Raw genomic sequence first — 18,611 nt, 5'->3', positions numbered from 1 at the left:
GCTGGCATATGCTTTTATTGGACACAGCACAAGTTTGTCAGCAGGTTTCAGCCCATTATTTCAGCTGCAACCTGCTTATCAGCTGTGTCCAATCACAGCACAAAATTCTGTGTTTTCAAACGCACAGAACTCTGTGTACACAGAATAGGGAACTGACTGTTTCTTCTTCTCTAATTAAAAGCAGCACACATTACACTTGTCAGGCACACAGTTATCCCCTTCATTGCCCTTTGTAAACCCCTTCCCAGCTAGTGTCATTAATACAGTTTACAATATTACCTATGATCACTGTATTAGTGTCACTAGTGACATTAGTGTCAGTTAGTGTCCCTCCCAGCCTGCGTCTGGTTGCACCGGATTGTCTGCCACTGTGTGTGTATGTATATATATACTGTGTATATATATATATATATATATATATACACAGTGGGGCAAAAAAGTATTTAGTCAGCCACCAATTGTGCAAGTTCTCCCACTTAAAAAGATGAGAGAGGCCTGTAATTGGCATCATAGGTAGACCTCAACTATGAGAGACAAAATGAGAAAAAAAATCCAGACAATCACATTGGCTGATTTGGAAAGAATTTATTTGCAAATTATGGTGGAAAATAAGTATTTGGTCAATATGAAAAGTTCATCTCAATACTTTGTTATATATCCTTTGTTGGCAATGACAGAGGTCAAACGTTTACTGTAAGTCTTCACAAGGTTGGCACACACTGATGCTGGTATGTTGGCCCATTCCTCCATGCAGATCTCCTCTAGAGCAGAGATGTTTTGGTGCTATCGCTGGGCAACACGGACTTTCAACTCCTTCCAAAGGTTTTCTATGGGGTTGAGATCTGGAGACTGGCTAGGCCACTCCAGGACCTTGAAATGCTTCTTACGTAGCCACTCCTTCGTTGCCCGGGCGGTATGTTTGGGATCATTGTCATGTTGGAAGACCCAGCCACGTTTCATCTTCAATGCCCTTGCTGATGGAAGGAGGTTTGCACTCAAAATCTCACGATACATGGCCCCATTCATTCTGTACTGTACATGGATCAGTCGTCCTGGTCCCTTTGCGGAGAAACAGCCCCAAAGCATGATGTTGCCACCCCCATGCTTCACAGTAGGTATGGTGTTCTTTGGATGCAACTCAGCATTCTCTCTCCTCCAAACCCGACAAGTTGTTTCTACCAAACAGTTCTATTTTGGTTTCATCTGATCATATGACATTCTCCCAATACTCTTCTGGACCTTCCCAATGCTCTCTAGCAAACTTCAGACGGGCCCGGACATATACTGGCTTAAGCAGGGGGACACGTCTGGCACTGCAGGATCTGAGTCCCTGGCGGCGTAGTGTGTTACTGATGGTAACCTTTGTTACGTTGGTCCCAGCTCTCTGCAGGTCATTCACTAGGTCCCCCCATGTGGTCCTGGGATTTTTTCTCACCGTTCTTGTGATCATTTTGACCCCACGGGGTGAGATCTTGCGTGGAGCCCCAGATCGAGGGAGATTATCAGTGGTCTTGTATGTCTTCCATTTTCTAATTATTGGTCCCACAGTTGATTTGTTCACACCAACCTGCTTGCCTATTGCAGATTCAGTCTTCCCAGCCTGGTGCAGGTCTACAATTTTGTTTCTGGTGTCCTTCGACAGCTCTTTAGTCTTCACCATAGTGGAGTTTGGAGTGTGACTGTTTGAGGTTGTGGACAGGTGTCTTTTATATTGATAACAAGTTCAAACAGGTGCCATTGATACAGGTAATGAGTGCAGGACAGAGGAGCCTCTTAAAGAAGAAGGTACAGGTCTGTGAGAGCCAGAAATCTTGCTTGTTTGTAGGTGACCAAATACTTATTTTCCACCATAATTTGCAAATAAATTCTTTCCAAATCAGCCAATGTGATTGTCTGGATTTTTTTTCTCATTTTGTCTCTCATAGTTGAGGTCTACCTATGATGCCAATTACAGGCCTCTCTCATCTTTTTAAGTGGGAGAACTTGCACAATTGGTGGCTGACTAAATACTTTTTTGCCCCACTGTATATACACACACACACACCTTAGTTTGCAGACAGTAGAACTTTCACACAAGCCAATAAGTATACACTTTTTTTTTTTTACCAAAGACGTAGCAGGATACACTTTGGCCTAAATTTATGAAGAAATTTTATTTTTAGATTTGTTTTTTATTGGATATGTTTTATAACAGAAAGTAGAAAATATTGTTTTTTTCAAAATTTTCAATCTTTTTCCATTTATATAAAAAAAAACAGTGGTGATCAAATACCACCAAAATAAAGTTCTATTTGTGTTGAAAGATATACATTTTAATTGGGTACAGTATTGCATGACTGAGCAATTGCCAGTTAAATTATGCTGAATAGCAAAAAAATCCTTCAGGATTTCAAGTGGTTTAAAATTTGTGAAGTTGACATGGAGTTATATATTTATACAGGGTGGAAATTTGGCTTTAAAGGCCAAACTCAAGCCAAAATTTTTTTTCATTGTGGATGGATTTGGAAAGAATAAATACTTGAGTCAATTTTCATTGCTGTTACATCACTTCCTGTTTCTTAACAGCAGGACAAGAAATAAGTGGTTATCACTGGGGCAGAAAGACACAGAAATAATAACCTGATAGAGGTGCTAATATTTTCCGATTTCACTGAAAAAGTGTTTTAGAGTAGGCTATGTCTCCATTAGAGAGATTTCCCATCTCTTCTGGAAGTTACACAAATTAAAACCCAACAGAGGTGGTATGTGGCTGCTCTCTGTGTGTCTTTAAAGGTGAATGAGAGTCAAAGCTTGTTTGGCTGTAGTTCTGTAGATCACAAGATTGCAGTTCATTCTGCACTTCTGTGACCCATTTTCAGCCGACATCGTGTGGTGGGGGGCAGAGCAGACAGTGGTGTTTCTTTGCTCAAAGCAATGGGGAGAACTGAGTGATCAGCAGTGTCTGATCGCTCAGTTCTCAGCCTTAGAGCCAGCAGGGGACAAATGCAGCATTGGATCGATGCTGCATCCACTTAGGTAAGTATTATTTTAAAAGATTCCCATACTTCTCTTTTAACTGAATGGAATGCAGTATAGCTGCAAATTAACTTTATTTTCCCTTTATGAGTACATTGCTTTGAGTAGCTGAGCACAAATCCATCAGAAGATTAATGATACCTTTATTGTAAGCTTCATAATGATTATTGCAATAACAATTTTTAATTGTCTGGGAAAAGTTTTAATCTAATGCCTCACCTGGATTAGGTTTTCCTACTAATCTCAATTTCTTTCTGTAATAAAGAACATGAACATTATTAAAAAATTATAAAAAATATATTGCCGTTAAAAAGTATTCTTATTCATACCCCTTGAAAATTTTCCACATTTTGCCATATTACAACCAAAAACGTAAATGTGTTTTATTGGGATTTTATATGATAGACCAACACAAAAGTGGCACATAGTTATGAAGTGGAAAAAAAATGCAAAATGGTTTTCAAAATTTTTTACAAATAAATATCTGAAAAGTGTGGTATGCATTTGTATTCAGTCCCTTTTACGCTGATACCCCTAACTAAAATCTAGTGTTACCAATTGCCTTCAGAAGTCACCTAATTAGTAAATAGAGCACACCTTTGTGTAATTTAATCTCAGTATAAATACAGCTGTTCTGTGAAGCCCTCAGAGGTTAGAGAACATTAGTGAACAAACAGCATCATGAAGGCCAAGGAACAAACCAGACAGGTCAGGGATAAAGTTGTGGAGATGTTTAAAAACAGGGTTAGGTTATAAAACAAAATCCCAAGCGTTGAACATCTCACAGAGTACTGTTCAATCCATGGCACAACTGCAAATCTACCAAAACATGTTCGTCCAGCTAAACTGACAGGCCAGGAAAGGAGAGAATTAATCAGAGAAGCAGCCAAGAGGCCCAGGGAAACTCTGGAGGAGCTGCAGAGATCCACAGCTCAGGTGGGAGAATCTGTCCACAGGACAACTATTAGTCATGCACTCCACGAATCTGGCCTTATGGAAGAGTGGCAAGAAGAATGCCATTCTTGAAAGAAAGCCATAAGTCCTTTTTGCAGTTTGCAAGAAGCCATATGGGGGACAGAGCACACATGTGGAAGAAGGTGCTCTGGTCAGATGAGATCAAAATTGAACGTCCTGGCCTAAAAGCAAAATGCTATGTGGGCGGAAAACTGAAACTGCACATCACCCTGAACGCACCATTCCCACCATGAAACGTGGTGACAGCATCATGTTGTGGGGATGCTTTTCTTCAGAAGGGACAGGGAAGCTGGCCAGAGTTGATGGGAATATGGGTGGAGCCAAATACAGGAAAATCTTAGAAGAAAATCTGAGTCTGCAAAAGACTTGAGACTGGGGTGGAGGTTCACCTTCCAGCAGGACAACAACCCTAAACATACAGCCAGAGCTACAATGGAATGGTTTAAATCAAAGCATATTCATGTGTTAGAATGGACCAGTCAAAGTATAGACCTAAATCCAATTGAGAATCTGTGGCAGGACTTTAAAATTGATGTTCACAGACGCTCTTCATCCAATCTGACAGAGCTTGAGCTATTTTTCAAGGAAGAATGGGCACAAATGTCACTTTCTAGAGCTGGTAGAGACATACTCAAAAAGACCTGCAACTGTATTTGCAGCGAAAGGTGGTTCTACAGAGTATTTACTCAGGAGGGCTGAATACAAATGCACACCACACTTTTCAGATATTCATTTGTAAATAATTTCGAAAACCATTTATCATTTTCCTTCCACTTCACAATTATGTGCCACTTTGTGTTGATCTATCACATAAAATCCCAATAAAATACATTTACATTTTTGATTGTAACATGACAAAATGTGGGAAATTTCTAGGGGTACGACAGAAACAATTGAGTACTGTCCGTGATACTTTTTTTATTTGCACTAACATACAATTTTGAGGACAAGTTTTCGGGGAATGTCTCCTTCTTCAAGGTCTAAGCAGTACTACTCACAAAGTTAGCAGAATGTTAGAAGAGATGAAAGAAAAAAAAAAAAAAAAAGGAGGCTAGAGATAAGATGCAGTCAAAGTGAGGGGGGAGGGGGGGGGGATACTACACTCACACAGAGGGAGTCAAGCTACAGCTAATAGTCATAAAAATGTCGGATAATGATTGAGGAATCCCATGTCCAAATTAAGGCCCTTATCTCTTGTTTCTGGGGTATGAATACTTTTTCAAGGCACTGTATATATATATATATATATATATATATATATATATATACACACACAGTAATAGGCCCTGCCGCTATGTGAGTATAGGCAGGAGATAGACAGGGTTCTCAAGGATACAACTTGAGGGGCTTCGGAGTGTTGTTTCCTAGTGGAGTAGACTGAGTTTTAATTTTTCTCTGGGCTTTGTAATCCTGGATCAGGGTTCAGAGTCTGAAGACTTCAAAGAGTCTTGGGTGGGACGAAGCCTTCAATTCTGTGTCCAGGTCTTATTGCAGACTTGCAGGCTGTATGAGGGGGCAGGTGTGCACACTCGTTATAAGCAATGCCTGGCCATAGTGCAGGTCTTCCTTAAGGAGACAGGTGTGTGCTCCATCCATGAATAAGGCGTACACCTCTCAAAGAGACAGGTGAGGGCTCCAGTTAATGAGATGTGCTCCATTCAAGAAATGACACTATACTGGAGAAGAGATTCCTTACCCACAGGACTGAGAGGGTCAAAATGGCTAAGCATATCCAGGAGACCTGGAAAGCCAGGACAACTAGGGAAGCCAAGGAGACTGAAAGAATCTGGAGGTCTTGGAGGAGTGAGAAAGCCCGGGGTGCCAGGATATCCCCTATTGAGTAGCCAGGAACTGGTTGCTGTAACTACAGGCTGAATGTGCCAGAAGAGGCCAGAGAGGCAAGAGAGCTGGGTTAGTTGGTCTGAAGGACCAGTGTAAATAGCAGCAGCACTGCTGGAGGGGGAGCCAGATGGCTTGGCATTATTTGTTACTCGTTTTGATGGTGGAAACAACCCCTGCATGGGCAAGTTTTCTGTTGAACTTTTACTTTCGTGTAAGAATTCTTAATAAGATTGAGCCGACAAGCCCTGAAATGAAGCTCAAGCTGGCAGGAACTCACTAAAATTGCTATTACCACTGAGCTAATAATCCTCAAAAATCAGTGTGTGTGTGTGTGTGTGTGTGTTTTGGCTCCAAGTACAGTATAATCCAATAAAATTCTAACTTCCTGTAACGAGTTTACAAGGTTGCCTCTGCTGAACTTAAATCCCAATTAGCTTGTTCAGCCTTGCTCCCTGTCTGTCCTGCTGGACTACAGCAAACACTCCTCTCCTCATCTCTATAATATAAAAAGGAGATATGGGGGGGGGTGAAAAAGATCACTGAAGCCTACATGCATAGACCAAATTTACTGCCAATACTGCAATACAAATAAATATCCCTCTTTGTTTTTTACTATCGGCTGACAAATGAGATATACAGGTGAAACTCGAAAAATTAGAATATCGTGAAAAAGTTAATTTATTTCAGTAATGCAACTTAAAAGGTCAAACTAATATATGAGATAGACTCATTACATGCAAAGCAAGACAGTTCAAGCCGTGATTTGTCATAATTGTGATGATTATGGCTTACAGCTCATGAAAACCCCAAATCCACAATCTCAGAAAATTAGAATATTGTGAAAAGGTGCAATATTCTCGGCTCAAAGTGTCCCACTCTAATAGCTAATTAAGCCATAACACCTGCAAAGGGTTCCTGAGCCTTTAAATGGTCTCTCAGTTTGGTTCAGTAGGAATCACAATCATGGGAAAGACTGCTGACCTGACAGTTGTGCAGAAAACCATCGCTGACACCCTCCATAAGGAAGGAAAGCATCAAAAGGTAATTGAAAAAGAAGTTGGACGTTCCCAAAGTGCTGTATCAAAGCACATTAATAGAAAGTTATGTGGCAGGGAAAAGTGTGGAAGAAAAAAGTGCACAAGCAGCAGGGATGACCGCAGCCTGGAGAGGATTGTCAGTAAAAGCCATTCAAAAGTGTTGGGGACTTTCACAAGGAGTGGACTGAGGCTGGAGTCAGTGCATCAAGAACCACTACACACAGACGGATCCTGGACATGGGCTTCAAATGTCGTATTCCTCTTGTCAAGCCGCTCCTGAACAACAAACAACATCAGAAGCGTCTTACCTGGGCTAAAGAAAAACAGACCTGGTCTGTTGCTCAGTGGTCCAAAGTCCTCTTTTTTGATGAGAGCAACTTTTGCATCTCATTTGTAAACCAAGGACCCAGAATATGGAGGAAGAATGGAGAGGCACACACTGCAAGATGCTTGAAGTCCAGTGTGAAGTTTCCACAGTGTGTTGATTTGGGGAGCCATGTCATCTGCTGGTATTGGTCCACTGTGCTTCATTAAGTCCAAGGTCAATGCAGCCGTCTACCAGGAGATTTTGGAGCACTTCATGCTTCCTTCCGCAGACAAGCTTTATGGGGATGCTGACTTCATTTTCCAGCAGGACTAGGCACCTGCCCACACTGCCAAAAGCACCAAAACCTGGTTCAATGACCGTGGGATTACTGTGCTTGATTGGCCAGCAAACTCACCTGACCTGAGCCCCATAGAGAATCTATGGGGCATTGCCAAGAGAAAGATGAGAGACATGAGACTGAACAATGCAGAAGAGCTGAAGGCCGCTATTGAAGCATCCTGGTCTTCCATAACACCTCAGCAGTGCCACAGGCTGATAGCTTCCATGCCACGCCGCATTGAGGCAGTAATTGCTGCAAAAGGGGCCCAAACCAAGTACTGAGTACATATGCCTGCTTATACTTTTCAGAGGTCCGATATTGTTCTATGTACAATCCTTGTTTTATTGATTGCATGTAATATTCTAATTTTCTGAGATTGTGGATTTGGGGTTTTCATGAGCTGTAAGCCATAATCATCACAATTATTACAAATCACGGCTTGAACTATCTTGCTTGGCATGTAATGAGTCTATCTCATATATTAGTTTCACCTTTTAAGTTGCATTACTGAAATAAATGAACTTTTGCACGGTATTCTAATTTTTTCGAGTTTCACCTGTATATACATACACACTAAAATGAAGTAGTTGCAATACAATCCCAAGAGTGGTGAACAGTCTATAATAAGAGTGGTGAACAGTCTATAAAAAAAACACACACATACATCCATTTTTAATACTGTAATCGTATCTTACAATTACACCATTTGGGACAATTCACACCTTGGTGTCCTGGCGCTTGTACTATTAACTATTTTTAATCCTTATGTTGCTAGCATTAATAAATATATTTACCTGTTTTAAACTTTTGGGCTTTTTTTTTCATCATTTGATTCCTGGTTTCTGGCCAAGGCCAAAATGTTGTCATACATCCCAGGAGTGTCACAAGTTAGCTTGCAGCCTCTTGTGTGTTTACTCTTACCTCCTTGCTGCTCTTGATTTCTTCACGTGTGTTTGTCTGTGCTCACCTGTGGGCGTCGTCTGCTATTCCCTGGGTTTTATGTCCTTCCCTTCCATCATTTCCTGTCCCGCCTCCTTGTCTGCCTGTCTATTTAAGATGTGCTCAGACTGGGCCACATTGCCTGAGCAACTTCGTGTTGTTGGCGCTCCTGTGTGTTTCCGCTGTGTATCCTATCTGTGTACCGACCCCGGCTTCATTCCTAGTTTTCTGCCTGTCCTGACCTTGGCTTGCCCATTGGATTCCCTGTGCCTTCTCCCATTGCACCCTGCTCCCGCTAGCGGTCTCCTCTACCTCAGCTGGGTGCACTCAGGGGCCGCGACCTGATCCTAGCCTGCTGCAAGTCCATCCCCACCATCAAGGGCCCTGGTGAACAAGCAGGCTGGGGCTTAGATTCCATGCCCTGGGGTACCCTAAGCTGTGGTTTTTCCAGAGCTCACTACCATAGATGTGACAAGGAGTCTTTATGAGCATATTTTTTTTAATCTGGAGGAGATACTTTCACAGCTAAGCGCACACTTTGCTTGCATGCTTGAGCTAAGAGAAGATGGATTCCAGGAAATAAATACTACATGAATCATCTGCCCTTAATCAAGATGACCGCAGCTAAAAAATGCCAAGGGGTGAATTTCTCAACAAAATAAAAATGATTAAAAATCAATTAAATAGCATTTTCAGTTTGTGGCGCTTAGATACTGCTTTAAGGCTACTAATGGAACATCACTGACACATGTAATGTGTGAGGCACAAACATGCATATTACTGCAACCAAACAGTGTAAATGGGGCTCTAAACAAAAGGCACTGTTCTTTGCCAGCTTTATGTATTTTTTGTTGCTATATTCAGCCTTGTCAGCTTGCTTTTGTTTTGAGGTATGCTGACATCTAATGGCAGTTTAGGGTCATTACAACTTGTCTACTTATTTGGGTTGGTTTCTCCCTCTGCCCCCCCCCCTCCTGTTTACTGCTAGTTAGTTTATTCCTAGCTAGACCCTCCCTGTTTCCTCCATTGTCCCTCAGTCAGTGTTAGTTGTTAGTCAACATAGAGAGGAATTTCTAACAGAACTGGCACATTCTTCACTATCTTCTGATGTTGTGGCCCCTGCATGTGATCACCATATCACAACTGTCATAGTGAGCACATGACAAAGAACCACATTGATTGGTTACTGACTTTAAGTACAGAAGAGAGTTGTCAGACACAACATAGTCTGACAGCTAGCAGCGAGCTCCAGTGCGCAGTTAGCTGACAAACAGGAAATGTAGAGTATTGTTTTCTCAGCACAAACCCTCTACAAATTACATTTAGGAAAGCTCCACAGAAAAAGAATTCATCTTGATTGCTGCAGTATGAAAGGGTCTTGGTTTGCTGTGCAATGGACAGGGCTTACCTTATGTCAATTTTTTTGGATCTTGGCTGCTATTGGTGTTCTCTCCCCTGTACCCTTCCCACCCAGACACGTACATTAAACGCTTACCTTGCAGAACTGTGTTCAATTTCATTTTTTCGTTTTGCCTTGGAAAAATTTTTTTAAATAATGCTTAAAATATATTTACATTCCTTATAACATTTTTTATAACATAGGATAAACCATTAATTTTTTATGCAAAGTCCACTATATCACTGTAACTCAATCTGACAGGAAGCTAGAAAGGACATTGACAGGATAAGCCCCCCGATACACTCAGGTATGCCTGTCTAATGGGGACCAGACTGCAGCACCTCCTGTAGGCCAGTGGTTGCCAGTGCATACATTATTACTCTGTGACTTGCATAAAGCAGCAGTAAGTCGAAGCCTGATCATGCACAGAAAATGAGTCTGAAGGCACATAATTCACATGAGAAGATGTTCTACCAAGCTTTCACAACATTTCTTGAAGAAAGGCAACTTGGTAACCATCAATAACACTTTGTAGCACACGAAAGTCTACAATTAACTTAGTACTTTCCTGAACAAAAGGCTTTAAACAAAACATGATTTTAGTTAATTTTATTTCAACTTTTTTAACTTTTTAAAATGTATAAAAGTGTTCCTTTATCCAACAGAAATTGGCAATCTTCCTCTTTTAAGCAGCCAAGCAAACCCTGGAAAAACCAGAGTGGAGTAGAATGTATATCCAGGATGTAAAGAGCCAAATAAAATGTATTAAAAAAAATCTGGGAACCTTGGACACAAACCTATCCAGCCTAATCTGAATATAACCACATTCATTCCAAGTGACAGTAAACTCTGGTTTAAAAAAGAATTCTGTTGCAGCATGTATTCTCAACACAAAAAGTACTTTTTATTATTGCTGTGATCTGACTTCCTGTTAGAGGGTGGCTACGTTCATTCTCCATGGTCCCACTATATGTAGGAATGCAGCTCATTCACTTTTATTTTTTTTATAACTGATCTGCTGTGTGAACAGTAAATTGTATTATGGTTGTAGGGAGCACAAGGAAGCATTTACAAGTAAAAGGGCTATAATGGCTATGATCCCCAGAAGTCTCATGTAACATTTCCCCAGCTTTTTTGACTCTTTCCTGCATCATTGCTGAAGAAAGGGGGTAGTGTGACTGGGGAAATGTTGCATGAGACTGCTTGAGGTTACAGCCTCCATCCACATTTTTAGCATGCCCACAGTTTGTTACCATTTCCTACAATCAGTCTACAGTCTCCTATATGATTAAACACAATATACTGTATCTCTGCTGCCCCTCTGAAATATGATCAGTGGACAATCACTTTTTAGAGGTTGGTAGAGCAGCGGCTTCTAGACATTCAGGAGGCGATTCTACTGCCAGTTTTTTTTTTGTTCAGCTGCTGATTTTGTATTAAAATACTGTTACACAATCTTCAGCCAACATTTGGCTTGTGGTTGCAGTACAATCCCATTTGCTTTTTGACAGACAGGGGTTTATTTACTAAAGCTGGAGAGTGCAAAATCTGGATCTCTTCTTCATAGAAACCAATCAGCTTTCAGGTTTTATTGCCAAAGCTTAATTGAACAAGCTGGAGTTAGAAGCTGATTGGCTGCCATGCATAGCTGTACCAGACTCTGAGTGTACCAGTTTTTGTAAATCTATCCCACAGAGTCACCTGTCAAACTTAAATTTAGACTTAGATTTGCCACAAAACAGGCATAATGGCCGTCGCATGTATAAGACAACCTTTGGCTGTCTGATATCTTTTTGGTGGGTGGTTGGTAAAACTACAGCTCAATTGTCGGCTTCTACTGCCCCCTTGCCGCCCTTGTAAATGAGGCCTTATTGTTTAAAATAGTTTCTCTGAGCACAATGAGGTGACAAAATGTAACCAACTTTTCATTTTCTTTACCGGTGTTTTGTTGTTATGTGATTTGTTTAAACTGGGTGATGTTATGGATGTTCTGGATGTCTTAGTGCCATTATCCAACTGACAGTCTGAAAGTAAAAATACACAATATACAGTTTTGTTGTTCAGAATGCACAGTCTGCCATAATGAAAAATGAATTGCAATAGTTTTAATAAATTTACATGAAATCAGAGTTCTATTAAATCTTTACACCCAGCACATTGAGAACCAGAGTCTCTAGACTGTGATTACCTAGCCAGACACTGATCAATAATATTAATAAATAGGTGATCATTGTTTTCCTATATCTTGCAGGATCATTGCTAATAAAGTGTACAATTTATAAACACATCCTTATTCCTGAAATGCATATAACTTTCAGAAAGTATGGATCCCATTAGATCACATTTAACTTTTTAACATCATATTATTCTTAGATAAAATAGAAAAAAAATATATATTTGTGTGTACAGGTATATATCTTTTTGTAGGTGTTGTTGCTATAACTATACCCAGGACACCTTTGCCTGTAGAGTGCTGCACTGTGTTAGGTTGAAAGTCTGGAGTTTAAGACAGCGGTCAAACCTGTGCGATTTAAAATCATGCGATTTCTTGCAGTTTGCAGTGTGATTTCCATTACATTCTATGTATGTGAAATCGCAACAAAACTGCAGAAAAAGTAATGCAAGAACTACTTTAGAAATCGCGTTGCAGCAAATCGCACACGTTAAGACACTGACATTCACATTCATTAGATGTAATTTCAGGTGTGATTTCAATTTGCAAATCGCACATGAAATCGCACCAGTATGACCAGGCACTAAGGCTCCTTTGCCAATCAGGTTCACATGTCAGCTTTTCAGATAACCCTAAAGGATAAGAATATTTTTACAATTATCCCTCTTAATTGCTCCCCCTTGCCTTCTCATACTATAACTACCCTTTTGTACTTATATCTGGTGAACCGGTAACCTCCATGGTGCACTGCACATGTACAGCAGTTTCTTCAACCTAAAAGAGAAGCCAGCTATTTGAAAGCCTGGAAGATAATAGCACCTTTGCATGGATATGTGCTGGCAGCAGACATGCTGACAAGAGGAACGAGATGAGCATTGTCCAGTGAGCAGGCTGCAGGCATGGCAAAGAAACCATTAAAAACTATTGCCAGCGCACAAAAGTAGCTGTAGCTGGAATATATGCTGGCATCTGAAAACCAACTGCACTGATATTCAGTGTGGTCCTCTTCTTGACAAGCAAACTTCCTTCTTGCTCTGTTTACAATCATGTATCTCTCCCCTTCCTTTATTTTGAGTCTGTAAACAGTGGCAGTATTCACACTTGTGATGACTGTGGTTCACAGTCATCACAAAGTATAGAGTCACTCTGATTGGCTCTGTACATTGTGCCCATGATTTGAGCTCTCCAATGACAGCTCAGATCACAGACATTTACAGGTGCACTGATACCCCATGTATGCTTTCTGAAGCAGAAACGTAAAGTAATTGTAAAGGCTCAAAGTTTTTTTACCTTCATGCTTTCAATGCATGAAGGTAAAAATCATCTGTGCAGCAGCCTCCTCACCAACTCACCCCCCCCCCCCCAATACTCACCTAAGCCCCCTCTCGATCCAGCGATGTGCACTGGAGTCTTGGCAATCCCGGGACTCCCTCTCCTCACTGACTCACATTGGCTCCTGCTGCTGTCAATCACAGCCAGTGAGCCAATAAGAAGAGAGAGGGGGCATGGAATGGACACACGGAGCAGCGGGTGCCCCCATAGCAACTTGCTTTCTGTGGGGGTATCAAACAGGAGGGAGGGGCCAGGAGTGCCGGTGGGGGACCCGAGAAGAGAGGGATCAGGGCTGCTCTGTGCAAAACCACTGCAGAGAGCAGGAAAGTATGCCATGTTTGTTTTTTTTAAAAAAAAGAATAAAACATTAGCCTTTAATATCACTTACTACTTGCATCTTGATCTTTTTCTGAATGTTCAAAACAGTAGGCACTGTAAAGAGAAAAAAAAAAGCATTTGAATAACAAATTATTTATATAAATGTCACTTTAGTATAATGTAAACATGGAGCAGAACAAATATGAGAATACATTAAGAGCTTGGACAATATCCATCCATGTGAAGCTTTTGAAAAGTTAATGCACTTAAAGCAAGGTCTCTTTATTAAAGAATAACTAAAGGAAAAACTTTTTTATTTGTTTTGGATAGAGTGGAGAGGGGTTAGAACAACGGTCAGGTGTTTTTCACCCTCTCTTTTTGATATGTTTACACCAAGAGTGAAATAAATTCCAAATTCTTGGTTGTCCCCAGAAAGAAGGACACCTAATAACAAAAAGAACACACCTCTGCCACACCCCTATTAAATGGAGAATTAATACACAAAAAAATTATTGATAACCACTTGGGCAATTTTTTGCACAAATGTAAAAATCTGTATTTGGTCATAAAATTACTTAAAACACCCAGATCATTATATATTTTCTGAAAGCAGAGGATATGTATAATAAAAAGATAGTAAGTGCAATTTTTTTTGTTGCATGATATTTGCACACTCGTTATGCATACTCTATGAAAAAAATACAGTATAATAAAATGAATTTTAGAGCAAACACACACACTATGGTACCCAAAAATCTCCATGGGTGGTCACAATATAAAATTAATTAGGCAACTATACAGCAGCCCAGGTCACTTATACTTTACATCCAGGAGCCTACTGAATATAAATAACACAAGCTTATAGCTTCTACTACGAACACCCAAAGAGCTGAAGGAGTTAAACCCACAATTGCTTTTTTTACCACTACTATTTCTTTATACTTACTTTTGCAACAATTTAGAAATTGGATGAAATGTTTAACACTGTAAAACCCACTATGAGAGATAAATAATGCATTTATACTGTACATCAGACATATTTAGGGATAAATGAGAAGGAAAGAGGGACAGAGGGGCTTTGTTCTAAATAGGGGGCAGCCAGATTAGGGAATTTGGGAGCTATGGTAAAGGAGGAGAAATCTTCCAGTGGGGATTTCTAGTTCTGCTGACCTTGGTGACAATCAGAGATTCCCTCAATTTGGAGGGGATTGTCAATGATTTCCTGGTTTGGCTATGGGATAGTAGTGAAGGGAAATATCTCCAATGAGACATGAATGGCAAAAAAAAGAAGCTAACAGGCATGGCAAAATTCTGCAAAAAATTAAAAAAAAACTTATAGGGAAAGAAGTTAATAAATATCGAAATCCAGCAGAATGCTGAGAAGCCCGTCAAATGCAATTTTGGAGAGTGTTCCTGTGAGATCTGGACAACTCAGTATTTCCCATGATCTCACCAGGAGAGGGTTGTAATAAAGTGGTTGTAAAGGCTCCAGGTTTTTTACCTTCATGCATTCTATGCATGAAGGTAAAAACCTTCTGTTTGCAGTAGCCCCGAGAATGAGCCTGCTTGCGTGCCCCCATAGCAAGCTGCTTGCTTAGGGGGTGCTCAGCAGAAGGGAAGGGCCAGGAGTGCCAGCGGGGGACCCAAGAAGAGGAGGATCGGGGCTGCTCTGTGCAAAACCATTGAGCAAGTAAGTATGACATGTTTGACAACAACTAAGATACAGGTGAAACTCGAAAAATTAGAATATCATGCAAACGTTCATTTATTTCAGTAATGCAACTTAAAAGGTGAAACTAATATATGAGATAGACTCATTACATGCAAAGCAATATAGTTCAAGCCGTGATTTGTCATAATTGTGATGATTATGGCTTACAGCTCATGAAAACCCCAAATCCACAATCTCATAAAATTAGAATATTACATGCAATCAATAAAACAAGGATTGTACATAGAACAATATCGGACCTCTGAAAAGTATAAGCATGCATATGTACTCAGTACTTGGTTTGGGCCCCTTTTGCAGCAATTACTGCCTCAATGCGGCATGGCATGGAAGCTATCAGCCTGTGGCACTGCTGAGGTGTTATGGAAGACCAGGATGCTTCAATAGTGGCCTTCAGCTCTTCTGCATTGTTCGGTCTCATGTCTCTCATCTTTCTCTTGGCAATGCCCCATAGATTCTCTATGGGGTTCAGGTCAGGTGAGTTTGCTGGCCAATCAAGCACAGTAATCCCACGGTCGTTGAACCAGGTTTTGGTGCTTTTGGCAGTGTGGGCAGGTGCCAGGTCCTGCTGGAAAATGAAGTCAGCATCCCCATAAAGCTCGTATGCAGAAGGAAGCATGAAGTGCTCCAAAATCTCCTGGGAGACGGCTGCATTGACCCTGGACTTAATGACGCACAGTGGACCAACACCAGCAGATGACATGGCTCCCCAAATCAACACAGACTGTGGAAACTTCACACTGGACTACAAGCATCTTGCAGTGTGTGCCTCTCCATTCTTCCTCCATACTCTGGGTCCTTGGTTTCCAAATGAGATGCAAAAGTTGCTCTCATCAGAAAAGAGAACTCTGAACCACTGAGCAACAGACCAGGTCTGTTTTTCTTTAGCCCAGGTAAGACGCTTCTGATGTTGTTTGTTGTTCAGGAGTGTCTTGACAAGAGGAATACGACATTTGAAGCCCAGGATCCGTCTGTGTGTGGTGGCTCTTGATGCACTGACTCCAGCCTCAGTCCACTCCTTGTGAAAGTCCCCAACACTTTTGAATGGCCTTTTCCTGACAATCCTGTCCAGGCTGCAGTTATCCCTGCTGCTTGTGCACCTTTTTCTTCCACACTTTTCCCTTCCACATAACTTTCTATTAATGTGCTTTGATACAGCACTTTGGGAACATCCAACTTCTTTTGCCATTACCTTTTGAGGCTTTCCCTCCTTATGGAGGGTGTCAATGATGGTTTTCTGCACAACTGTCAGGTCAGCGGTCTTTCCCTTGATTGTGATTCCTACTGAACCAGACTGAGAGACCATTTAAAGGCTCAGGAACCCTTTGCAGGTGTTATGTCTTAATTAGCTATTAGAGTGGGACACTTTGAGCCTAGAATATTGCACCTTTTCACAATATTCTAATTTTCTGAGATTGTGGATTTGGGGTTTTCATGAGCTGTAAGCCATAATCATCACAATTATGACAAATCACGGCTTGAACTATCTTGCTTTGCATGTAATGAGTCTATCTCATATATTAGTTTGACCTTTTAAGTTGCATTACTGAAATAAATGAACTTTTGCACGATATTCTAATTTTTTGAGTTTCACCTGTATATATACAAAAATACACCCCATGCCTGACAATATTCAGAGAAAACTTGGCCAACTAAGGGTGAGGGAACACTACTGCATCTTACTGTCTGGAACAAATTCAAGCAAAATTTGGGCATTCAAACTCTATATGCCTAAAAATGCAAAAGTAGGGGTTGGTGTGATCAATAGATCCAGAAATAGTGGCAGCTGAAAGCATTTGTAATTTGTTTTTAATCTTTGTCCCACCCCTTCCCACATTTTTAAGTCTCCCTATTGTCAAAAAAATGCAGCCCTTTACAAAAAAAAAGAAGATTTACACATAATATCATGTGCCATACTAGTTTTGAGGAATGGTAAAAATTAAAGTGTCACTAAACGCTGGTGTAAAAAAATAAATAAATAAATAAATAAATCAATGAATATAATATAACAAATGCGTACCATCAAAATGCAAAAAAATCCCCCCCCCCCAAAAAAAAAAAAAAAAACACAGAAGAATTTTAGAAACATAATTAAACACCATAAACAATAATAAATAGTAACATCAATGAGTTCCTTGTGGGGTGCCATACTAAAAGATTCAAGAGGTTCCCATCAGAGAGACTTAAGAGACTTTAAAGAGCTTAGAGAACTTCTATGGCAAACCCTATGTTTTCCATAGACGTTTCCTAAGCTCTTTGAAGTCTCTTACAGCGGAGTTCCACCTGAAAAAAAAAATAAAAATAAAAGTCAGCAGCTACAAAAACTGTAGCAGCTGACTTTTAAAATACAGCTACTCACATGTCCCTCGGTCCAGTGGTGTCCTCACCACCGCTGGTTTCACCGGCTGTCTTCTCTCTCTGGTGCCAGCATGTTCAGTGTGGGCACCCGGCTGTGACAGCTTGAGGCTTCACAGCAGGGTGCCCAATGTGCATGCAAGAGAAGCGCTGCGCTTTGTGAATGACCAGTCACGTGCCCCAGAAGACTACGGGGAGGGAGGGGGGAGGACAACTTCTGTTTCCCATAGCCTAAGCGATTGCAGTGGAAGTGGGAGCAGGCACCTGTCAAATTCGAGTACCCGCTCCCCAAAGATGCCAATCCTTAATAGGGAGCAGAGGACAAAGGCTTAAAGCGGAACTTGTCCTTTTGGATGGAGCTCCGCTTTAAGTCTCTCTGGTGGGAACCTCTTGAAAAATTATTTTATGGGTTTTTTTTGGTATTGTCTGGCATTTTGTTGGTATGTCTTAGATTGTACTCATTGATATATATTTTATTTGATAGTGACATCATGTGCAGAGCTCATACGACTCCTGAAGATTCTAAATTATGGTGAAACATGTTGAGCAGAAGCAGCTGCAATAATGCATAAAGTCGCATTGATTTCAATCGCATTCAAATTATGTTTTTAACAATACCAAATTTGTTGTGTGTTTTTATCCTGTTACACAATAAAATTTTTATTTTTTACTTTACTTGTCGGCAGGGGCGGACTGACCAATCGGGAACTCGGGCACTGCCCGAGGGCCCGAGGTCAGTAGGGGGCCCCATGAGATGCCCCTGGTATCTTTCATAGGCTTTTTTGGGTGTGGTTTGAGTGTGGGCAAGGACACAGGGGCCCCCATGATCCCCTATTGTCCGGGGGCCCCA

At 40.8% G+C, this 18,611-nt stretch overlaps 1 protein-coding gene across 1 annotated transcript in view; it reads right to left on the bottom strand.

Moving 5' to 3' along the window:
* Positions 1 to 18,611, bottom strand: part of LOC149444318 (uncharacterized) — a 104,686-nt gene that overhangs the window by 59,076 nt on the left and 26,999 nt on the right. Inside the window, 2 exon segments of the mRNA XM_089654673.1 lie at positions 11,750 to 11,878; positions 13,748 to 13,791. Coding sequence (XP_089510799.1) covers positions 11,750 to 11,878; positions 13,748 to 13,791 — 173 coding nt within the window.

This window comes from Staurois parvus, unplaced genomic scaffold, assembly GCF_062004578.1.
Source record: "Staurois parvus isolate SC_StPar_1 unplaced genomic scaffold, SC_StPar_1.0 ptg000789l, whole genome shotgun sequence".
NCBI classification, from domain to species: domain Eukaryota; kingdom Metazoa; phylum Chordata; class Amphibia; order Anura; family Ranidae; genus Staurois; species Staurois parvus.
This window is presented reverse-complemented; position numbering and strand designations above follow the sequence as displayed.